Source organism: Anomaloglossus baeobatrachus, chromosome 1 (genome assembly GCF_048569485.1).
Source record: "Anomaloglossus baeobatrachus isolate aAnoBae1 chromosome 1, aAnoBae1.hap1, whole genome shotgun sequence".
Lineage (NCBI taxonomy): Eukaryota > Metazoa > Chordata > Amphibia > Anura > Aromobatidae > Anomaloglossus > Anomaloglossus baeobatrachus.
This window is the reverse complement of record NC_134353.1, coordinates 447,004,190-447,028,830: the sequence shown is the minus strand read 5'-3', so window position 1 is coordinate 447,028,830 and position 24,641 is coordinate 447,004,190. Positions and strand designations below refer to the sequence as shown.

Genomic DNA, 24,641 nt, shown 5'->3' with positions numbered 1-24,641 from the left:
TCGAAAAGAATGCCCCCTTGTTCTTGTCATAGTCCTTGGTACAAACAGATCATGGGAGAGATCTCTATATGGCCCTCTGATATATTTGTACATATTTATTAGGTCTCCCCTAAGTCTTCTCTTTTCTAGAGTAAATAGACCTAATTTTGATAACCTTTCCGTGTATTGTAATGCACCCATTCCATTTATTATTTTAGTAGCCCGCCTCTGAACCCTTTCAAGTTCAGTAATGTCTTTCTTCAGCACCGGCGCCCAAAATTGCACACAATACTCCAAGTGTGGTCTGACTAGTGATTTGTACAGAGGGAGAATGATGTTTTCATCTCGTGCCCCCAGACCTCTTCTAATGCATCCCATCACCCTATTTGCTTTGGTGGCTGCTGCCTGACACTGGGCACTCCAATTTAGATTCTTATTCACTAAGATGCCTAAGTCTTTTTCCATGTCTGATTTCCCCAGCAGTTTCCCATTTAGTAAGTAATCGTAGCATCTGTTTCTCCTTCCCATGTGCATAACCTTACACTTATCTGTGTTAAACCTCATTTGCCATTTTTCAGCCCAATTCTCCAATTTACTCAAGTCCATCTGTAGTTGCAAACTGTCCTCCTTTGTGTTAACTACCTTACATAGTTTTGTATCATCTGCAAATACTGATATTTTACTCTGTAAACCATCCACCAGATCATTAATAAATATATTAAATAGTAGGGGGCCCAATACAGACCCCTGTGGCACCCCACTAGTAACCCTGGCCCAATCTGAGTATGCACCATTAATAACCACTCTTTGTTTTCTACCACTAAGCCAGCTACCTACCCATCTACACACATTTTCCCCGAGCCCAAGCTTTCTCATTTTACTTATCAGTCTTTTATGTGGGACAGTGTCAAATGCTTTACCGAAGTCGAGATAAATGACATCCAATGATTCTCCTCGGTCCATGTGAGAGCTTACATCCTCATAGAAGCTGATCAGGTTAGTTTGACAGGAGCGATCCTTCATAAATCCATGTTGATATGGAGTTAAACAGTTATTAACATTGAGACATTCCATAATAGTATCCCTTAAAAACCCTTCAAACATTTTACCCACAACAGATGTTAAGCTTACCGGCCTATAGTTTCCAGGTTCCCTTTTGCACCCTTTTTTGAATATTGGTACCACATTTGCTGGCCGCCAATCCAGTGGAACAGACCCAGTTTCTATAGAGTCTTTAAATAAAAGGAATAGAGGCCTGTCTATCACATTACTTAACTCCCTTAATACCCGAGGGTGAATGCCATCAGGGCCTGGTGATTTGTCAATTTTAATGTTACTAAGTCGGTTCTGCACTTCTTCCTGGGTTAGGCAGGTCATACTTAATGGGGCATTTACATGATCACTCTGCATTTCCCCTGGCATATGCTTTTCCTGTGTGAACACAGTTGAGAAAAAAGTATTTAAAACATTTGCTTTTCCCACATCGCTTTCTATGATTTTACCCTCATTATTCTTTAAAGGGCCAACACCATCAATTTTAATCTTTTTTCTGTTTATATAATTAAAGAATAGTTTGGGATTTGTTTTGCTTTCCTTAGCAATGAGTCTCTCAGTTTCTACTTTTGCTAAATATATTTGTTTTTTTACACATTTTATTTTTTTCTCTATATATTTTTAATGCTTCCTCGCTGCCTTCTTGTTTTAGCTTTTTAAATGCCTTTTTCTTATTATTCATTGCCCCTTTTACATCCTTATTAAGCCACATTGGTTTTCTCCTGTTCCTAGCCCTTTTATTTCTGTATGGTATGGCTAGCCAATACACTTTGGAACACACATAAGGCGATAATGAGGGGTGAGCTGATTAAGCTTTCCTCCCATCATAAAAAACAAAGAGGAGCTGAGATTGTTCAGATACAGGGAAAAATTAGAGATAAGGAGAGGATATTACAGAGCATACCCAACCCTTCAAGTACCATAGAGAAAGACCTATTGAATCTAAGGGTACAATTGAAAGCCCTGTTGGTGGACGAGTTTGATAAATACATTAGGCAATCAAAAATTAATTACTATAATTCTATTGATAAACCAACTAAATTTATGGCAAGTAGGATCAGATCAGCAAGAATCAGACAAAGAATCAACGCCGTGAGGAGAATTGATGGAATTCTAGTTCATCATCCAAAAGATATAGTTGATACTTTTGCTGATTACTATTCAGTATTATATAATTTGAAGGATGACCCAAATACGCCCCAACCAGATCCTGACTCAATTAATAGATTTTTATCTGAGGTTGAGTTGCCAAAAATATCAGAAGATGATCTTCAAAAACTAAAAGCCCCATTTACTGAGTCTGAAATAATTAGTGCTATCTCGACACTAAAGCCCAAAAAGTCACCGGGACCTGACGGTTTTGGAAACGACTATTATAAGTCCTTTCCACACCTTCTAGCCCCGTATCTAGTCAAATCCTTCAACGAGTCCTCGTCTGCAGGGAAATTTCCCAAAGAGATGCTCCAGGCGACTATCACACTAATTCATAAACGGGGAGGTGATGAGGAAGCTGTGGCTAATTACAGACCCATATCACTTATCAACTCTGATGTAAAACTATATGCAAAGATAATCGCCATTAGACTAAAAGCATTACTCCCAACTATAATTCAGAAAGATCAACTAGGTTTTGTTGAAGGACGTCAAACATCAGATGGCACAAGAAGAACAAGTGATTTAATCCATCATATAGAGGGCAAGGGTTTACCAGCAATTCTCCTCTCTCTAGATGCAGAAAAGGCGTTTGATCGTGTAAATTGGTCTTATCTGAAAGCAGTTCTTAAAAAATTTGGTTTTGATGATGAGTTCATCAATAGAGTTATGGCCTTATATGTAGATCCAACTGCCAGGATATTTGCAAACAATCAGATGTCTAATATCTTCTCCATCTCTAATGGTACACGGCAAGGGTGTCCCCTCTCTCCTCTGCTGTTCGCCATATCCATTGAACCTCTTGCTGAACACATAAGAAGTAACCCAGACATTAAGGGTATTCACATTGGAAACACCCATCATAAGATAGGGCTCTTCGCAGATGATGTGATATTATCCCTGTCAGAACCTAATAACTCAGCTGCTGAAGTTATTAGGATATTAGGAAAGTTCTCTCAAATATCGTATTACAAGTTAAACAAAAACAACCTAAAATGATGCACTTCAACCTCAACAATGATATTATCGAACAGATAGGTACTTCCACCTCTTTCTCATGGGAGAATGAATCTATGCCTTATCTTGAAGTGCTCCTCAATAAAAATTTAACAAAAATGGTTGCCAATAACATTAGTCTTCTGATTGAAAATATTCAAAAAGACTTGACACGTACCGTAAATAAGGATTTGTCGTGGTTGGGTAGAGTGGTATTCTTAAAGATGATGACATTACCAAAAATTGTATATATCCTTAGATCCATACCTTTAATGATCCCGGTAAATCAATTAAACTCCAAAAAGTACTTAGTGACTTTATTTGGAACTATAAAAGGCCAAAAGTGAACAAAAACATTTTACTCAAACAGAAAAAAATGGGAGGTATAGGGCTCCCCAACATTAAAAACATCATCTCTCTAACTTTATTAAACAGAGTCAGAGGTTAATAGAGGAAAGCAATTTATTTCCTTGGATGGATTTAGAGATGTCCTCTGTTAATTACCAACCCATAAAATCTTTAATTTTAACTCACCTAATCAACCCTTCTATCCCACCTCCAAACTCCCCTACTTTATACGCTACAATAAGAGCATGGAAAACTTTGGCCCAAACTCCGACTAATCTTAATAAAAATCATCTTCTTAGAAATACTCCCCTAAACATTTTGGCGATTCTGGATAACTCAGAAATTCCCTCAACATGGCAGGAGTCAAATCTAAAAACGGTTGGAGACATCTTTAATGGAAAAGACTTTATAAACTTTCTGGATATAAAGATCAAACACAAGCTCCCAGACTCTGACTTTAAGGCCTTCATCAAATTTAGGGAAATTTTAAAGACAAAATTATTATTTACAAACCCCCTTTCTGAAATAACCTGCATGTTATTCTGTAACCCAACCAAAATGTCCCTATGGTGTTGTAAAAATATCTATAACCACTTCAATAATGATTTAACATTCCACAAAAGCAAATATATGCTAGAATGGGAAAAAGACTTGGGTAAGAGCTTTACGGATGAGGAATGGCAGAAAGCCATTTCACTAACCTATTCTTCAAATGCATGTGCCTCTCTCCATCAATCTCACTTCAAAATTCTCTCGCGTTGGTATCTCACTCCATGTAGACTTGCTAAATTTAATAGAGAGACATCCCCTTTATGTTGGAGAGATTGCGACAAGAGAGGTACTCTACTCCACATTTTCTGGAGTTGTCCCAGATTGAACAGTCTCTGGGAAAAAATTTCTAGGCTGATTAATCAGATTATTAACTCCACAATTCAGGTAACTCCCCAAATGGCCCTGCTTTCACTTAATTTGGAAAAATTTGACCCTATATATAAACCTATCCTAACTCATTTATTTCTAGTTACTAGAAATCTTATAGCTTCTAATTGGAAGAAACCTACGGTGCCCACTATCTCTGAGGTCATAGAGACTACTTCTCTTCACAACAGCTTCGAGAAGTACTTTGCTACCATTAACAATGCCTTTGCCTCCTATTACCGAAGATGGGATCACTGGAATAGTTTTATACAAGGTATTACATAAATATTTATAACTACTTAAAAACCTTTTTTATAACATGAATCCTTTAGTTCAAACCTTCCGTCATGCTTTCTTGACAATATGCTTATATTCCTAGAATGGAACCCTGTTAACATTTGTTTACGTTCATTGTTCTTCCTTTTACCCACTCCCTCTTCACCTTGTTTTTCCTTGCCTTCACCCTCCTCCCCTTTTTCATCCCCAATAAAGTAATTTTTTACCTCCCCCTCCCCTTTCTCTTTTCCTATACCTATCTCCCCCAGATGAAAAGTTCTATTCATACAATAGATCCCCACATGTATTCAAATAATGGTATGCTACGCATGATAATATCTTGATTGTGTGGATTTGATATGTTATTTTGTTAACCTTATTTTAATTAATAAAAATATATGAAAACAAGTTTTTCCATGCCCTATCCTATGGTTGATTGGATTAATATATGTATTTGGGCATTTTTGCATATTGATTTTTACCTATTAATGTATTAGCCATTTGTCTTTAGGACTGACACTTATATCTTTTTTTTTTCTTTTTTTTGCATGCTATATGATTATGCTTCATTGGTGTTATTGATTGCAGTACATGGTCTAAAATCTCTGAGGTGGACACTTCTCAGAGGCTTTATTATAGCAAACCTCTGATGTTTATTGTACTTCATGTTTTTAGATGTTTTTAAACTATGTTGGTGTTTTTCCTACAATAAACTTTTGAATATTTATTGCCATTATTGTTTTGGTGATCTCATTAGCACACCACCCTTTTCTCCTTTTCATTTTTGCTGCTTTCAGGTGTGCATTTGGAGGATCCTATTTATATTGCCTTAGTGCTCTCAACATTTTTTTTTTCAAATTCTGGCGAAGTGTGCGTCGGAGATGAAGGGCCTGGCTGCAGCTGTCCAGGCGCGCGAAGTGGAGATGATCTCGGAGGAGCGGGTAAGCAGTGACCCACGCCCCTATGTTCCCCAGGAACCGGCCGTCCTGGCTAAGGGGCCCGGCCGTTTACCTCGTCGCCAGGTGTCCGCAGCCAACACCCCAACTGACCCGCTGCCCCAGTCCGTGGCAGCGGAGCCCGTACCATCTACGGGGGAGGACCCAGCCGCTGGGCCCTCAGGCCTTACCGTCACCATCGCTCCGGCATCGCTGACGACATCCCATCCGGCCCCGGCAGTCCGCCCGGCCGCAACAAAGATGACGTCGGCCCGGCAGTCTGCCCGGCCGCAATGGTGATGGCGTCGGCCCCGGCAGTCTGCCCGGCCGCAATGGTGATGGCGTCGGCCCCGGCAGTCCGCCCGGCCGCAATGGTGATGGCGTCGGCCCCGGCAGTCCGCCCCGCCGCAATGGAGGCAGCACCTGCTGCTCCCAGGTACCTCGTCCCGGCTGAAGACCAGCGGCTAGGTGCTCGTGGAAAGGAGGCGCAGGCTGTCGAGCATGGGGTCCCACGGCAGTATGTGAGGCCGGTCGTAGCCGGCGCTGAGGGTGCCCCAGGAAGTCTGGCTCCTGAGCAGGATAGTAAAGCGGATGTGCATGGTCACCTGATTTAGAGTATTAAGTGGTAGCGGTTCCCGGCTACCTTCTTGCCCGTCCCCGTTGGGACCAAGTTGAAGTTCCCGTTTTAAAAAGTTAAATAGAGACAAGGCCGAGAACTTGCAGGCCAACCCAAAAACTATTGGGCCTTGTAAGTAGTCCCTTGACCACCCTTTCACCGTCCTGCAGTCTCTCCGGAGAGGCTGGTTGGAGGAAGGGCCTGCGGGAAATTGTAGGCCGAGGTCACTCTGTCACTAGTGAGACCGGTGACGACCCTCCGGGTCAGGGGTCCCCTGGACGTGGGGCCTCTGAGAGAGACTGCCGGGTAAGGAAATTATTACCCGGACCGTTTGGGCAACACCCGGACTCGAACCTGTTTCCTGGACTGGGAAAAAGTGGTGCTGACCTGGTTTTTAGAGGCAGCATCAGGGCTAGGTTTGCTTGGGTGGGCAAAAGTGAAAAGGACCCGGTCCCGTCCCCGGTTAATAAAAAGGTTTTTTATTATGTAATGTTTAAGCAAACTGCCTCCCGTCACAGGGATGAAACAAAACCTTCATGAATGTAAATATGTTCGTATAATTGTATATGTGTTTTATCTTTTTCAGTTCAAAAGCAAAATAAACCGGTGGTGGTCGGACAGCCCGCAGACGGTCTGTGGTTAACCAAGGGGGAATTGTGACCCCCTCGCCGGGCCAAGTAGTCACAGATAGGGCCCCGCATTACACCTGTCCCTCATAGGTAACACACAGCCAAACATTTAAACCCTAGTCACCCCCCTCAGGGCTTGATGGACACACTAGGGGGCGAAACCAGACGGTTGGAAGACGCCCACCAAGGAGTTCAGAGATCCTGGGGCGGGAAAGTAAACAGTTCAGTTTCAGAGTTCAAGTTGGAGAGGTGTGTGGGCTGGAGCTGTGTGCAGCTCCAGCAGAGTTAACCCAATTTGAGCAGGTGCCGGGGTAGGAGCCCTGGTACCTTTGGCTAGGAGGCAGATGGCGGTCTCCGTCTTCAGGAGCCGGGAAGACGGCTCGGTGGAACCGAGGTGGACCGGGAAAGGGTTGTAACCCGCTGGTACCGACCCGGAAAACCGGAGCACAAAAGGGGGGTACTCAGACCCTGAAGCTAGGTCCAGAAGCTACTGGGGGCTAGCTAATTAACTGATTGCAGCCAGGACTAGAGGTCTTGTCCCACCCAAAGTCCCGACTGAAGGCAACAGCCCAACGAGGGGGATATGCAGCCACCGCCACGGTTCAGAGATACCACGGGCCAGCGTCTGTGGGCAAAGGGCTCCTTAAGCAACCACAAGCCGGGAGCAGACTCCTGAAGTTGCAAGCACAGGCAGTCCACCATCCAACACAGGTGCGGGAGAAAGACAGAGACCACCATCCAGGTGGGGGACCAGACTGCAGCCGGCTGCCGAGCACGGGGCGGTACACTTCCACATGCCGAAAGCACTGCAGCCTCATTTACATATCCATTCCAATGCGATTTCTCAGTAATAAAGAGGTGGTGGAACCCTGCTGACAAATGGACATGTTTTGGGCATGATTTCCGTTAGGCTATGTGCGCACGTTGCGTAAATACATGCAGTTACGCTGCGCTTTGCAGCGCAGCGTAACTGCATGCGTCCTGCGTCCCCTGCACAGTCTATGGAGATTGTGCAGGGGCCGTGCGCACGTGGCGTTTAAGAGCGCAGCACTTCGGCTACTGCCGAAGCGCTGCGTAAAAAGAAGTGACATGTCACTTCTTTCCTGCGCTTTGCCGGCAGCTCCTGCTCTGTCTATGGCAGGAGCTGCAGGCAGAGCGCATGGAATCGGCGCTCACTACGGACATTTCTGCAGCGATCTAAAGCGCACATGTGCTCTTCAGATCGCTGCAGAAATTTCTGCAGTGACTGTACGCAACGTGCGCACATAGCCTTAGTCTGTTTCTAAAGCAGAATAGACATACGAACATCCTGACCAAACGTGTGTAAGTAGAATAAACAGGTATTACATTCATTACATTGTTTTCACTTTTCATTTATCGGATCAGAAGGTTACCGACCTTCAACGAGTTCCAACCGGCATCGCTCACTGCCACCACTCTCATTTTTTGGCTTGGCAGAAGAATATCTCTGTGCACCTTGCAGAAGGCAACCTTTAGTTGTAAACATAGAAGAAAAACAATCCAGTCAGTATGAATACATAACCTTTATTTTTACTTGCCACGTGGAAAGTTCTCTAATTGGCTTATTTTGTTACTCCTCATGAAGAGTTTACCAATCATTGTCAAATCGTGGCTGGAAAAAAGTGTGGTTTTACTGCGATGTGTGAACTCCCCCTTACATATGTCATTGCATCTATATCTTATGGGCGGCACGGTGGCTCAGTGGTTAGCACTACAGTTTTGCAGCACTGTGGGGTCCTGGGTTCGAATCCCACCAAAGACAACATATGCAAGGAGTTTGTATGTTCTTCTTGTGTTTTCGTGGGTTTCCTCTGGGGAGGAACAGTCACGACAGGCAGAGAGCCCAGTCAGGGCAGGCACGGGGAGCAGGCAGGGAGCCCAGTCAGGACAGGCACGGGGAGCAGGCAGGGAGCCCAGACAGGACAGGCACGGGGAGCAGGCAGGGAGCGCAGTCAGGACAGGCACGGGGAGCAGGCAGGGAGCGCAGTCAGGACAGGCACGGGGAGCAGGCAGGGAGCGCAGTCAGGACAGGCACGGGGAGCAGGCAGGGAGCGCAGTCAGGACAGGCACGGGGAGCAGGCAGGGAGCCCAGACAGGACAGGCACGGGGAGCAGGCAGGGAGCCCAGACAGGACAGGCACGGGGAGCAGGCAGGGAGCCCAGACAGGACAGACACGGGGAGCAGGCAGGGAGCGCAGTCAGGACAGGCACGGGGAGCAGGCAGGGAGCGCAGTCAGGACAGGCACGGGGAGCAGGCAGGGAGCCCAGTCAGGACAGGCACGGGGAGCAGGCAGGGAGCCCAGACAGGACAGGCACGGGGAGCAGGCAGGGAGCCCAGACAGGACAGGCACGGGGAGCAGGCAGGGAGCGCAGTCAGGACAGGCACGGGGAGCAGGCAGGGAGCGCAGTCAGGACAGGCACGGGGAGCAGGCAGGGAGCGCAGTCAGGACAGGCACGGGGAGCAGGCAGGGAGCTCAGACAGGACAGGCACGGGGAGCAGGCAGGGAGCCCAGACAGGACAGGCACGGGGAGCAGGCAGGGAGCCCAGACAGGACAGGCACGGGGAGCAGGCAAGGAGCCCAGACAGGACAGGCACGGGGAGCAGGCAGGGAGCCCAGACAGGACAGGCACGGGGAGCAGGCAGGGAGCCCAGACAGGACAGGCACGGGGAGCAGGCAGGGAGCCCAGACAGGACAGGCACGGGGAGCAGGCAGGGAGCGCAGTCAGGAGAGGCACGGGGAGCAGGCAGGGAGCGCAGTCAGGAGAGGCACGGGGAGCAGGCAGGGAGCGCAGTCAGGACAGGCACGGGGAGCAGGCAGGGAGCCCAGACAGGACAGGCACGGGGAGCAGGCAGGGAGCCCAGACAGGACAGGCACGGGGAGCAGGCAGGGAGCCCAGACAGGACAGGCACGGGGAGCAGGCAGGGAGCCCAGACAGGACAGGCACGGGGAGCAGGCAGGGAGCCCAGTCAGGACAGGCACGGGGAGCAGGCAGGGAGCCCAGTCAGGACAGGCACGGGGAGCAGGCAGGGAGCCCAGTCAGGACAGGCACGGGGAGCAGGCAGGGAGCCCAGTCAGGACAGGCACGGGGAGCAGGCAGGGAGCCCAGTCAGGACAGGCACGGGGAGCAGGCAGGGAGCCCAGTCAGGACAGGCACGGGGAGCAGGCAGGGAGCCCAGTCAGGACAGGCACGGGGAGCAGGCAGGGAGCCCAGTCAGGGCAGGCACGGGGAGCAGGCAGGGAGCCCAGTCAGGGCAGGCACGGGGAGCAGGCAGGGAGCCCAGTCAGGGCAGGCACGGGGAGCAGGCAGGGAGCCCAGTCAGGGCAGGCACGGGGAGCAGGCAGGGAGCCCAGTCAGGGCAGGCACGGGGAGCAGGCAGGGAGCCCAGTCAGGGCAGGCACGGGGAGCAGGCAGGGAGCCCAGTCAGGGCAGGCACGGGGAGCAGGCAGGGAGCCCAGTCAGGGCAGGCACGGGGAGCAGGCAGGGAGCCCAGTCAGGGCAGGCACGGGGAGCAGGCAGGGAGCCCAGTCAGGACAGGCACGGGGAGCAGGCAGGGAGCCCAGTCAGGACAGGCACGGGGAGCAGGCAGGGAGCGCAGTCAGGACAGGCACGGGGAGCAGGCAGGGAGCGCAGTCAGGACAGGCACGGGGAGCAGGCAGGGAGCCCAGTCAGGACAGGCACGGGGAGCAGGCAGGGAGCCCAGTCAGGACAGGCACGGGGAGCAGGCAGGGAGCCCAGTCAGGACAGGCACGGGGAGCAGGCAGGGAGCCCAGTCAGGACAGGCACGGGGAGCAGGCAGGGAGCCCAGTCAGGACAGGCACGGGGAGCAGGCAGGGAGCCCAGTCAGGACAGGCACGGGGAGCAGGCAGGGAGCCCAGTCAGGACAGGCACGGGGAGCAGGCAGGGAGCCCAGTCAGGACAGGCACGGGGAGCAGGCAGGGAGCCCAGTCAGGACAGGCACGGGGAGCAGGCAGGGAGCCCAGTCAGGACAGGCACGGGGAGCAGGCAGGGAGCCCAGTCAGGACAGGCACGGGGAGCAGGCAGGGAGCCCAGTCAGGACAGGCACGGGGAGCAGGCAGGGAGCCCAGTCAGGACAGGCACGGGGAGCAGGCAGGGAGCCCAGTCAGGACAGGCACGGGGAGCAGGCAGGGAGCCCAGTCAGGACAGGCACGGGGAGCAGGCAGGGAGCCCAGTCAGGACAGGCACGGGGAGCAGGCAGGGAGCCCAGTCAGGACAGGCACGGGGAGCAGGCAGGGAGCCCAGTCAGGACAGGCACGGGGAGCAGGCAGGGAGCCCAGTCAGGACAGGCACGGGGAGCAGGCAGGGAGCCCAGTCAGGACAGGCACGGGGAGCAGGCAGGGAGCCCAGTCAGGGCAGGCACGGGGAGCAGGCAGGGAGCCCAGTCAGGGCAGGCACGGGGAGCAGGCAGGGAGCCCAGTCAGGGCAGGCACGGGGAGCAGGCAGGGAGCCCAGTCAGGGCAGGCACGGGGAGCAGGCAGGGAGCCCAGTCAGGGCAGGCACGGGGAGCAGGCAGGGAGCCCAGTCAGGGCAGGCACGGGGAGCAGGCAGGGAGCCCAGTCAGGGCAGGCACGGGGAGCAGGCAGGGAGCCCAGTCAGGGCAGGCACGGGGAGCAGGCAGGGAGCCCAGTCAGGGCAGGCACGGGGAGCAGGCAGGGAGCCCAGTCAGGACAGGCACGGGGAGCAGGCAGGGAGCGCAGTCAGGACAGGCACGGGGAGCAGGCAGGGAGCCCAGTCAGGACAGGCACGGGGAGCAGGCAGGGAGCCCAGTCAGGACAGGCACGGGGAGCAGGCAGGGAGCCCAGTCAGGACAGGCACGGGGAGCAGGCAGGGAGCCCAGTCAGGACAGGCACGGGGAGCAGGCAGGGAGCCCAGTCAGGACAGGCACGGGGAGCAGGCAGGGAGCCCAGTCAGGACAGGCACGGGGAGCAGGCAGGGAGCCCAGTCAGGACAGGCACGGGGAGCAGGCAGGGAGCCCAGTCAGGACAGGCACGGGGAGCAGGCAGGGAGCCCAGTCAGGACAGGCACGGGGAGCAGGCAGGGAGCCCAGTCAGGACAGGCACGGGGAGCAGGCAGGGAGCCCAGTCAGGACAGGCACGGGGAGCAGGCAGGGAGCCCAGTCAGGACAGGCACGGGGAGCAGGCAGGGAGCCCAGTCAGGGCAGGCACGGGGAGCAGGCAGGGAGCCCAGTCAGGGCAGGCACGGGGAGCAGGCAGGGAGCCCAGTCAGGGCAGGCACGGGGAAGCAGGCAGGGAGCCCAGTCAGGGCAGGCACGGGGAGCAGGCAGGGAGCCCAGTCAGGGCAGGCACGGGGAGCAGGCAGGGAGCCCAGTCAGGGCAGGCACGGGGAGCAGGCAGGGAGCCCAGTCAGGACAGGCACGGGGAGCAGGCAGGGAGCGCAGTCAGGACAGGCACGGGGAGCAGGCAGGGAGCGCAGTCAGGACAGGCACGGGGAGCAGGCAGGGAGCGCAGTCAGGACAGGCACGGGGAGCAGGCAGGGAGCGCAGTCAGGACAGGCACGGGGAGCAGGCAGGGAGCGCAGTCAGGACAGGCACGGGGAGCAGGCAGGGAGCGCAGTCAGGACAGGCACGGGGAGCAGGCAGGGAGCCCAGACAGGACAGGCACGGGGAGCAGGCAGGGAGCCCAGTCAGGACAGGCACGGGGAGCAGGCAGGGAGCCCAGTCAGGGCAGGCACGGGGAGCAGGCAGGGAGCCCCGTCAGGACAGGCACGGGGAGCAGGCAGGGAGCCCAGTCAGGACAGGCACGGGGAGCAGGCAGGGAGCCCAGTCAGGACAGGCACGGGGAGCAGGCAGGGAGCCCAGTCAGGACAGGCACGGGGAGCAGGCAGGGAGCCCAGTCAGGACAGGCACGGGGAGCAGGCAGGGAGCCCAGTCAGGACAGGCACGGGGAGCAGGCAGGGAGCCCAGTCAGGACAGGCACGGGGAAGCAGGCAGGGAGCCCAGTCAGGACAGGCACGGGGAGCAGGCAGGGAGCCCAGTCAGGACAGGCACGGGGAGCAGGCAGGGAGCCCAGTCAGGGCAGGCACGGGGAGCAGGCAGGGAGCCCAGTCAGGACAGGCACGGGGAGCAGGCAGGGAGCGCAGGCAGGGAGCGCAGTCAGGACAGGCACGGGGAGCAGGCAGGGAGCGCAGCCACCGATGGCACCAGCCTTCTCCCGTCAAGGTGCCAGAAGGGGTTAAGGTTGGAGGTCACAGATCCACATGTCTGCACCACACTCACCTCTGACTCGGCGACAACTGAGACACAGCCCCGTTCCAGGAGCCACCTGATCCCGAAGAAGCCGAGACAGAGAACCAAGCCTTACTACCGACATTCCGGTGCCAGGTGCTTGCCTACATCGCCGCCATAACCACCCGGAACTGCGGGGTCAGGACGAGACCTATTGCATCATGGGAAATGTAGTTCCTGCGAATGCTCCACGGTACAGAGAAGGAGGAATGTGAACTACCAGCACCATGGCGACAAGAGAAGGGGCTGCTGGGAAGTGTAGTTTATGTACGATAACAATTTGGTGACTTCTACCCACGTTATCAGGAGCCAGGTTATGGCAGTATGCTATGCAGTGTGCCAGGCCCTGCAGACTTTTATATGTAGTGTGTAATGCAGCCAGGGTTTAGCTTCTGAGAATATGTGGTAACTATAGGCAGGTAATCCTGAATGACACCCGGACCGAGAAGGCTACATTAGCCTTTGGCTAGGTTCACACTTCCGTTAAATTGTATCAGTCACAATCCGCTGCTCTGGTAAACAACGGAATCCGTTTAGCGGATCCTGTTGTTCCCATAGACTTGTATGAGCGGCGGATTGTGACTGATGATGCTGCGTTGCACCCTCGCCCGACTGATCAGTCGTGGAACGACTGACCGCCGGGCGGGAGGAACGCAGCCTGTACATTTTTTGAGCAGTGCAATCCGTCGGATTTCGCGCATGCTCTCTGGCTCCCTGCACACGTCACCAGCTTTGCTTGGTTACCCGACGACATTTACCCTGCTTACGGTGCAAGGAGCCAGCGCTAAGGCTACTTTCACACATCCGGTTTTTGCTCTGCGGCACAATACGGAGCTCTGCAGAAAAACTGCAACCGTTTTTTTTGCCGCCGGTTGCGGGTTTTTTTGCATAGACTTACATTAGTGCCGTATTGTGCCTCATGGGCTTGCGTTCGGTCCGTTTTTTGCCGCATGCGGCAGATTTAGCCGATGCTGATGCCGATTGCCTGCAACGTTTTTTGCTCCGGCAAAAAAAAACGCATTGCGCCGCATCCGGCCGCTGTGGCGCATTTTTCAATGCATGCCTATGGACGCCGGATGCGGCGCAATGCGGAAAAAAACGCATCCGGCCGCCGCATGTGGTTTCTTCCACTGCGCATGCTCAGTAGCATGCCGCAACCGGAAAAAACGGACGGACCGCATGTAAAAACTTATGCAAAGGATGCAGTATTTTTGCCACATCCGTTGCATAGGATTCACAGCCGGATTGAGCCGCACTGCTCAAACCGGATGTGTGTAAGTAGCCTTAGCGGTGTACGCCCGTAACCAAGGTAAATATCGGGTAAACATCGGGTGCTTTGCTTTACCCGATATTTAGTCTGGTTGTTACGTGTGCAGGGAGCCGACACTTCCCCGCTCGGCCCCGCCCCCTCCCGCACTCCGCACATGTACACACAGTCACACACTCACCTGTCCCCAGCCCTGCAGACCGCAGCACTGCCACTGACATCCTCAGCGCCTGGCCCCGCTCGGCTCCTCCCCCCTGCTCGGCTCCGCCCCCTCCCGCACTCCGCATGTGTACACTCACACTCACTCACAACACTCACTCACACACTCACCAGTCCCCAGCCATGCAGACCGCAGCACCGCCACTGACATCCTCAGCGCCTGGCTCCGCCCCCCACTCGGCTCCGCCCCCTCCCGCACTCCGCATGTGTACACTCACTCACACACACACTCACTCACTTGTCCCCAGCCATGCAGACCGCAGCACTGCCACTGACATCCTCAGTGCCTGGCTCCGCCCCCCGCTCGGCTCCGCCCCCGCTCGGCTCCGCCACCTCCCACACACAACGGAGTCCGACAATGAAATTCTTTTCATTGTCATCCGTTGTACAACGGATCAGTCACATGAGTCAAGCGACACATGTGACTGATACAAAACAACGGAAGTGTGAACTTAGGCTTTACCGTAAGGGCGCTTTCACACTTGCGTTGTGCGGCATCCGTTGCAATGCGTTGTGTGACGCATATGACGGATGCCAACGGATTCCTTGTGAAATAAGGCTAATTTTACACTTGCGTTGAACGGCATCCGTTGCATTGCGTTGTGTGACGGATGCAAAGAATCGTACAAAACAGCGGAAAGCTTTTTTTTTTCTTTACAGTTTTACTGGCAGCAGACTATTGTGAACGATCAGCTGAGAGCTCTCACATGCCAGCAGCCGGGGATGCTCAGCTGAGAGCTCTCACATGCCAGCAGCCGGGGATGCTCAGCTGAGAGCTCTCACATGCCGGCAGCCGGGGATGCTCAGCTGAGAGCTCTCACATGCCGGCAGGCGGGGATGCTCAGCTGAGAGCTCTCACATGCCAGCAGCCGGGGATGCTCAGCTGAGAACTCTCACATGCCGGCAGCCGGGGATGCTCAGCTGAGAGCTCTGACATGCCGGCAGGCAGGGATGCTCAGCTGAGAGCTCTCACATGCCAGCAGCCGGGGATGCTCAGCTGAGCGCTCTCACATGCCGGCAGCCTTGGATGCTCAGCTGAGAGCTCTCACATGCCGGCAGCCGGGGATGCTCAGCTGAGAGCTCTCACATGCCGGCAGCCGGGGATGCTCAGCTGAGAGCTCTCACATGCTGGCAGCCTTCGATGCTCAGCTGAGAGCTCTCAAATGCCGGCAGCCGGGGATGCTCAGCTGAGAGCTCTCACATGCCGGCAGCCGGGGATGCTCAGCTGAGAGCTCTCACATGCCGGCAGCCGGGGATGCTCAGCTGAGAGCTCTCACATGCCGGCAGCCGGGGATGCTCAGCTGAGAGCTCTCACATGCCGGCAGCCGGGGATGCTCAGCTGAGAGCTCTCACATGCCGGCAGGCGGGGATGCTCAGCTGAGAGCTCTCACATGCCAGCAGCCGGGGATGCTCAGCTGAGAGCTCTCACATGCCGGCAGCCGGGGATGCTCAGCTGAGAGCTCTCACATGCCGGCAGGCGGGGATGCTCAGCTGAGAGCTCTCACATGCCAGCAGCCGGGGATGCTCAGCTGAGCGCTCTCACATGCCGGCAGCCTTGGATGCTCAGCTGAGAGCTCTCACATGCCGGCAGCCGGGGATGCTCAGCTGATAGCTCTCACATGCCGGCAGCCGGGGATGCTCAGCTGATAGCTCTCACATGCCGGCAGCCTTGGATGCTCAGCTGAGAGCTCTCACATGCCGGCAGCCGGGGATGCTCAGCTGAGAGCTCTCACATGCCGGCAGCCAGGGATGCTCAGCTGAGAGCTCTCACATGCCGGCAGCCTTGGATGCTCAGCTGAGAGCTCTCACATGTCGGCAGCTGGGGATGCTCAGCTGAGAGCTCTCACATGCCGGCAGCCTTGGATGCTCAGCTGAGAGCTCTCACATGTCGGCAGCTGGGGATGCTCAGCTGAGAGCTCTCACATGCCAGCAGCCGGGGATGCTCAGCTGAGAGCTCTCACATGCCGGCAGCCGGGGATGCTCAGCTGAGAGCTCTCACATGCCGGCAGCCGGGCGCTCAGCTGAGAGCTCTCACATGCCGGCGGCCGAGCGCTCAGCTGAACGTTCGGCCACCAAGAAATAAAATAAAGTTTCTGTGATTTAAAAAAATGAGCATGCACAGTGAAAAATAAAGGTTTCCGCCGCTCAAAAAAAGTTACATGCTGCGTTCCCTCCGCCCGACGCAGCGTCAAAATAACGATGCTGCGTCGTCCAGCGGATGCAACGCTGACACTTGCGTTACAGTGCGTCGTCCATACAGGTCTATGGAGAATAGCGCAGTGCGTTAACGGACTGCGCTATTCTCTATAGTGACGGATTGCGCTGAACGCAAGTGTAAAAGTACCCTAATGCGTTGCGTTAAGTTTTCTAGCCGCGAGAGAGAGAGAACCCTCATCATCATCACACACATCCCGGCACTACCGCCCCCATCATCATCACACACACCCCGGCACTACCGCACTCATCATCACACACATCCCGGCACTACCGCCCCCATCATCATCACCGCACACGCAGGCACTACCGCCCCCATCATCATCACACACACCCCGGCACTACTGCACTCATCATCACACACATCCCGGCACTACCGCCCCCATCATCATCACCGCACACGCAGGCACTACCGCACCCATCAACATCACACACATCCAGGCACTACTGCACCCATCATCACCGCACACGCAGGCACTACCGCACCCATCATCATCACACACATCCCGGCACTACTGCACCCATCATCGCCGCACACACCCCGACACTACTGCACCCATCATCGCCGCACACACCCCGACACTACTGCACCCATCATCACCTCACACACCCCGGCACTACTGCACCCATCATCACCGCACACCCCCCGGCACTACTGCACCCATCATCGCCGCACACATCCCGGCACTACCGCACCCATCATCATCACACACACCCCGGCACTACCGTACTCATCATCATCACACACATCCCGGCACTACTGCACCCATCATCACTGCACACACCCCGGCATTACTGCACTAATCATCACCGTACACGCAGGCACTACTGCACTCATCATCACCGCACACGCAGGCACTACCGCACCCATCATCACCGCACACACACCGGCATTACCTCAGTGACGTTCCCGCTGACAGCACGACTCCCTTCAGTTGCTGCATGGAGCTCACAGAGAGTGGCAGTACTCTACTGCCGCTCCTCTCAGCTTCATGTAACAGAGTTGGATGCGTTGCGGGACCTCGTGTGGATTACGTCGGACCTGTAGGGGTATTTGGGGATTTTAATAAAGTGGTGAAAGAGGGTGTTTTTTGTCTTTTATTCCAAATAAAGTATTTTTTCGGGTGTATGTGTTTATTTACTTTCACTTACAGGTTAATCATGGAAGGTATCTCGGGGAGACGCCTGCCATGATTAACCTAGGACATAGTGGCAGCTATGGGCTGCCATTAACTCCTTATTACCTCGATTGCCACCGCACCAGGGCAATTCGGGATGAGCCGGGTAGAGTCCCGGGACTGTCGCATCTAATGGATGCAGCAATTCCAGGCAGCTGCTGACTGATAATTTGTCACGGCCAGGTGTACGGGCAGGCCCAGGAGGTGGATCCACTGGACCGAACTCCTAGATGGTAGCAAAGAGTCCGGCAGCTGGAGCACTAGAAACAGCAGAGCAGTCCTTGCACACAGGTATAGCGGAGAAGTCCCTGGGACTACGGAGTTACGGGTGGTAGTCCGGGTGACGCAGCTCAGGTTCGGAAGCTGAGATGATGTCAGGCGGGGTCCGGAACCTTGGGAGCAAGAAGACGGGTCACCGCAGGGATCCGAGGTGGTGCGGACTGTCAGGATGGCAGATGGACAGCGTTCGGGTTTCAGGATACGGCAGACTGGATGGCGAAGCAGGCACGGCTCTACAAAGAGAGATAGGTGAGTACGAGCACAGTAACACCAGGAGACCTGACTCCTAGCTCAGGGAACACGAAGATCAGGCCCCGCCCCCTTGGACAATACACCCCTTTATACCCTGTACCTGTTCAGCCTCATTTCCTGTTAATGGACGCTGGCCCTTTAAGAAAGGGTCAGTGACCGCGCGCGCGCCCTAATGCGCATGCGCGCAGCCCGGGTGCCAGAAGCCAGGAAGGGAGGCTGAGAAGAGGACGCAGGGGAGCCAGCCAGGGCCTGGGAAGCCGTCGGGCGCCGCGATCGGAGGCCAGGGGGCCTGGGAAGGACGGGGACCGAAGGCTGGAGATCGGGGAGCGTGGCAGGTGAGCCGGGGAGCGGGGCTGAGGACCCGGGGAGCGGGGCAGGAGACCCGGGGAGAGGGGCCACGGACCCGGGGAGCGTGACAGTACCCCCCCCCCCACGCCCCCCTCCCCGCAACCGGGACAGGAAGGCACGGATCAGAGGAGTGCCTACGTTCTCCCTGGGCTCCCAGGACCTATCCTCAGGACCATACCCCTCCCAGTCCACCAGGAAGAACTGTCGACCTCGTACGGTCTTCATGGCCACGATATCCCTTACCGCATAGATGTCGTCATCGGCAATAGGTGGAGGAGCCGGACTGGCAGCAGCGGAGAAGGGACCAAGGATAACCGGCTTGAGCAGGGAGACGTGGAATGAGTTGGGTATCCTCATCGTGGCCGGGAGCTGTAGCTTGTAGGAGACCTCATTGATCTTGCTGAGGACCTTAAACGGCCCGATGTAGCGAGGACCCAGCTTGTATGATGGTATCTTCAATCGGATGTACTGGGAAGCAAGCCAGACAAGATCTCCAGGAGAAAAACGCGGAGGGTCCAAACGCCTCTTGTCGGCGTGTTTCTTCATCCGCTGGGAAGCGCGTCCAAGGGACGCCTTGACAGAGTCCCAAATAGTAGCGAAGTCACGGGCTACAGTATCAGCCGCAGGGACATCCGAAGAAGGGGATATAGGCAACGGGACGGAGGGTTGAAGTCCGTAAACTACATGGAAGGGAGATTTGGAGGACGACTCACTGATGTGGTGGTTATGTGAGAATTCAGCCCAAGGTAGAAGCGTGGACCAGTCGTCGTGATGGGCGTTGACGTAGTGACGTAAGAAGGAGGTCAAGATTTGATTGACCCTCTCCACTTGGCCATTAGACTGAGGATGGTAAGCAGAAGAAAAGTCCAGAGTCACACCCAGATGTTTGCAGAGCGCCCTCCAGAAGCGGGAGGTAAACTGAGTTCCTCGGTCGGACACGATGTGGGATGGGAAACCATGCAAGCGGAAGATGTGATGTATATAGGCTTCCGCGAGTTCCTGAGCAGAGGGCAGTCCAGCCATAGGGACGAAGTGAGCCATTTTGGAGAACCGGTCCACCACGACCCATATGACTGTGTGTCCAGAGGATAATGGCAAGTCCGTAATAAAATCCATCGCTATGTGTTGCCACGGAATTGTGGGTATCGGCAGAGGCAGAAGACGGCCATAGGGCAGGTGTTTGGGCGTCTTGTTCCTGGCACAAGAGGAGCAGGCAGAGACAAAAGCAGCGACGTCCGTGCGAAGGGATGGCCACCAATAATGGCGTACAATCGCACCCCATGTTCTCTTCTGGCCTGCATGACCGGCTGTTTTCGAGGCATGACCCCAGTGTAACACCTTTTGCCTGTCAGTCTCAGAGACATAGGTCTTTCCGGGCGGTATCTGGGCCAGGGTGACAGGGGCCACCGGAATAATCTTGCTAGGAGGGATGATAGGCTGGGTAGTCTCTTCCTCCTGCTCCATGGGCATGAAAGACCTAGACAAGGCATCCGCACGTACATTCTTGTCTGCGGGTCGGAAATGGAGCTGGAAGTCGAACCTGGCAAAGAATAAGGACCACCTGGCTTGCCGTGGGTTCAGTCGCTGAGCGGACCGTAGGTATTCCAGGTTCTTGTGGTCCGTGTAGATAATCACGGGGTACACTGCTCCTTCCAGGAGGTAGCGCCATTCCTCCAGAGCCAGTTTGACCGCCAATAGTTCTCGGTCACCGATGGTGTAATTACGTTCAGGTGCAGAGAAGCTCTTGGAGAAGAAACCGCATGTAACCATCTTCCCGGAGGAGGACTTTTGCATGAGCACTGCTCCGGCTCCCGAGGAGGAGGCATCCACCTCCAAGGTGAACTGGCGGTTTAACTCCGGACGGTGGAGTACAGGAGCGGAGGCAAATGCTCGCTTCAGTGAGCAAAACGCGGCGTCGGCCGCAGGTGACCAGTCCTTTGGATTAGCCTCCTTTTTGGTCAAAGCGGAGAGAGGAGCAGTCAGGGCAGAGAAGTGAGGGATGAACTGGCGGTAGTAGTTGGCAAATCCCAGGAACCGTTGGATTGCCTTTAGTCCAGAAGGGGGAGGCCAGTTGAGTATGGAGGACACCTTCTTAGGATCCATTTGCAGTCCAGTACCCGAGATGATGTATCCCAGGAAAGGGAGAGAAGACTGCTCAAAGACACACTTCTCATATTTGGCGTATAGACGATTCTCTCTCAGTCGTTGTAGGACCAGCTGGACGTTCTCTCTGTGGGTCTGGAGGTCCGGAGAGTAGATAAGGATGTCATCCAGATACACTACTACACAGACGTAGAGGAGGTCCCGGAAGATGTCGTTCACCAATTCTTGGAAGACTGCTGGTGCATTACATAGGCCGAAGGGCATCACGCAGTATTCATAGTGCCCATCGCGAGTATTAAACGCGGTCTTCCATTCGTCCCCAGAGCGGATACGAACTAGGTTGTAAGCACCCCGAAGATCCAGTTTGGTGAACACACGGGCTCCTCTGAGCCGGTCGAACAATTCGGGGATGAGCGGCAGAGGGTACTTGTTCTTTACGGTGATCTGATTCAGACCCCGGTAGTCGATGCAGGGGCGTAGGTCACCCTCTTTCTTCTTAACGAAGAAGAAGCCCGCTCCCGCAGGAGAGGAGGATCTCCGGATGAATCCCTTAGCCAGGCTCTCTGTGATGTAGGTAGACATGGCCCTGGTTTCGGCTGGGGACAACGGATATATCCGTCCTCGAGGTGGTGTTGTTCCTGGGAGCAGGTCGATGGCACAATCGTAGGGACGGTGTGGCGGAAGTACCTCAGACTCCTTCTTGTCGAAAACGTCTGCGAAGGACCAATAGGCCGAGGGCAGTTCCGGTAGGTTCTCTGGAACCGGAGGTCGTCGGATGTGTGGTATGGACTTCAGACACTTCTCATGACAAGAAGGACCCCATCGGGTGATTTCGCCAGTACCCCAGCTGACTGAGGGTTCGTGTGTCCGCAACCAGGGAAGTCCCAGCAGGATTTGATGGGACATGTGTGGAAGGACGTAGAGAGAGATGTTCTCGGTGTGCAGGGCACCGATACGTAGTTCGACCGGTCTGGTGACCCAGGAGATGGTATCAGAGAGAGGTCTCCCATCCACAGAGGCTATCACGAGGGGTTTGTCAAGTGGAGTAACAGGCAGCTGGTACTTGTCCACCGTGGCCTGCTGAATGAAATTGCCTGCTGCCCCGGAATCGAGGTATGCCTCAGCCGTGAACCGCGTCTCTCCCGTTGACACTTGCACAGTCCACATAACCGGGTCTGAGAGAGTCCCAGCACCTAGGGTGGCCTCTCCTACCAACCCTAGGCTTTGGAGTTTCCCGGCCTCTCTGGACAGGCGCGTAGCAGGTGTGTGCCCTCTCCGCAGTAAAAGCAGAGGCCCTTGGCGAGCCGCTCTGCTCGACGCTGTTCAGACTGTCGTACTCGGTCAATCTGCATGGGCTCGTGGACGGGAATCCCAGCTGTTGATGACTGAGGTGCGGAGGGCTTCTGGGGAGGTGAGGAATGCCGTACCGGTCGTCTCTCACGAGACAGCTCTTTAGAGCGCTCCTGAAAACGAATGTCCACTCGAGTAGCCAGGGCAATCAGGGCATCTAGGGTGGAGGGCAAGTCACGACCCGCCAACTCATCTTTGATGCGACTCGAGAGTCCCTCCCAGAAGGCGGCTGTCAGGGCCTCATTATTCCACCCGAGTTCAGAAGCCAAAGTGCGGAAACGGATGGCGTATTGGCCCACCGTCAGTGTTCCTTGACGTAGGCGGAGAAGTGATGAAGCAGACGCAGAGGCGCGTCCCGGCTCGTCAAAGGTACTGCGAAAGGCCTGCAGGAACTCTCGAAGGTTCTTGGTCACGGGGTCCTCCTTCTCCCACAAGGGGTTCATCCACGCCAGTGCCTCGCCCTCTAGGTGGGACATTATAAAGGCGACCTTGGCTTGGTCGGAGGCGAATAGATGTGGCAGCTGCGTGAAATGAAGGGAACATTGGTTGATGAAGCCCCTGCAGGTCTTGGGATCTCCAGAATAACGAGGTGGTGAAGCCAACCGGAGTTGGGAAGCACCCGACGAGGCTGCCACTGGTGCGGGAGCCGTGGATTGTCCATTGGAGGACCTGGGTGCCGCAGGCGTCATTGATGCTTGTAACGTGTACAGGCGGGTGTCCACGGAGGTCATAAATTGCAGCATGCGGGTCTGGACTTCACGCTGGCGTTGGAGTTCCTCTTGCAGGGCCAATAGTGCTGCAGCGGGATCCATGGCCTGATCTTACTGTCACGGCCAGGTGTACGGGCAGGCCCAGGAGGTGGATCCACTGGACCGAACTCCTAGATGGTAGCAAAGAGTCCGGCAGCTGGAGCACTAGAAACAGCAGAGCAGTCCTTGCACACAGGTATAGCGGAGAAGTCCCTGGGACTACGGAGTTACGGGTGGTAGTCCGGGTGACGCAGCTCAGGTTCGGAAGCTGAGATGATGTCAGGCGGGGTCCGGAACCTTGGGAGCAAGAAGACGGGTCACCGCAGGGATCCGAGGTGGTGCGGACTGTCAGGATGGCAGATGGACAGCGTTCGGGTTTCAGGATACGGCAGACTGGATGGCGAAGCAGGCACGGCTCTACAAAGAGAGATAGGTGAGTACGAGCACAGTAACACCAGGAGACCTGACTCCTAGCTCAGGGAACACGAAGATCAGGCCCCGCCCCCTTGGACAATACACCCCTTTATACCCTGTACCTGTTCAGCCTCATTTCCTGTTAATGGACGCTGGCCCTTTAAGAAAGGGTCAGTGACCGCGCGCGCGCCCTAATGCGCATGCGCGCAGCCCGGGTGCCAGAAGCCAGGAAGGGAGGCTGAGAAGAGGACGCAGGGGAGCCAGCCAGGGCCTGGGAAGCCGTCGGGCGCCGCGATCGGAGGCCAGGGGGCCTGGGAAGGACGGGGACCGAAGGCTGGAGATCGGGGAGCGTGGCAGGTGAGCCGGGGAGCGGGGCTGAGGACCCGGGGAGCGGGGCAGGAGACCCGGGGAGAGGGGCCACGGACCCGGGGAGCGTGACATAATTTTAGGATGGGGGGCTCCCCATAACGTGGGGCTTTCCATCCTGAGAATACCAGCCTTCAGCCGTGTGGCTGTACTTTGGCTGGTATCAAAATTGGGGGGGACAGCACGTCGTTTTTTTTAATTATTTATTTATTGTACTGCACAATATAGACCCGCCCACCGGCGGCTGTGATTGGTTGCAGTGAGACAGCGGTTACTCAGCGTGGGGGCGTGTCTGACTGCAACCAATCATAGGCGCCAGTGGGCGGGAAAAGCAGTGAATATTAGATGGAATAATGAGCGGCCAGCATTTTCAAGAGCAGGAGAAGCCACCAGAGCAGTGTGACAGCCGTGCAGCGCCGTGCCGGTGATCGGTGAGTATGAGAGAGGGGGTGAGAGGGAGGAGAGAGACCAGGAGTGATTTTAAACAATTTAGATTGTTCTGCTGGACAATGCTGAGCATGCGCAGTAGAACGTGATGGAATCCGTCAGCGGATTACGCCGCTTAGCGCATTGTGGCGGAATCCGCCCCCATAGACAATCATTAGACACCTTGGTGGATTCTAACAGAATCCGTCAAAGTGCGTTATTTTAACCACCCAAAAAACGCTACATGTAGCGTTCCCTCCGCCTGACGCTGGGTCAAAATAACAACGCA

At 54.8% G+C, this 24,641-nt stretch overlaps 1 protein-coding gene across 1 annotated transcript in view; it reads right to left on the bottom strand.

Annotated features, from left to right (window-relative positions):
• The window catches only part of POLRMT (RNA polymerase mitochondrial), a 95,131-nt gene extending 81,822 nt beyond the window's left edge, over positions 1 to 13,309 (bottom strand). The window contains exons 1-2 of the mRNA XM_075352851.1: positions 13,179 to 13,309; positions 8,301 to 8,393 (exon numbers count right to left, since the gene is read on the bottom strand). Coding sequence (XP_075208966.1) covers positions 8,301 to 8,393; positions 13,179 to 13,272 — 187 coding nt within the window. The 5' untranslated portion in view covers positions 13,273 to 13,309. The remainder of the gene's footprint in view (positions 1 to 8,300; positions 8,394 to 13,178) is intronic.
• Between the last annotated feature and the right edge of the window lie 11,332 nt (positions 13,310 to 24,641).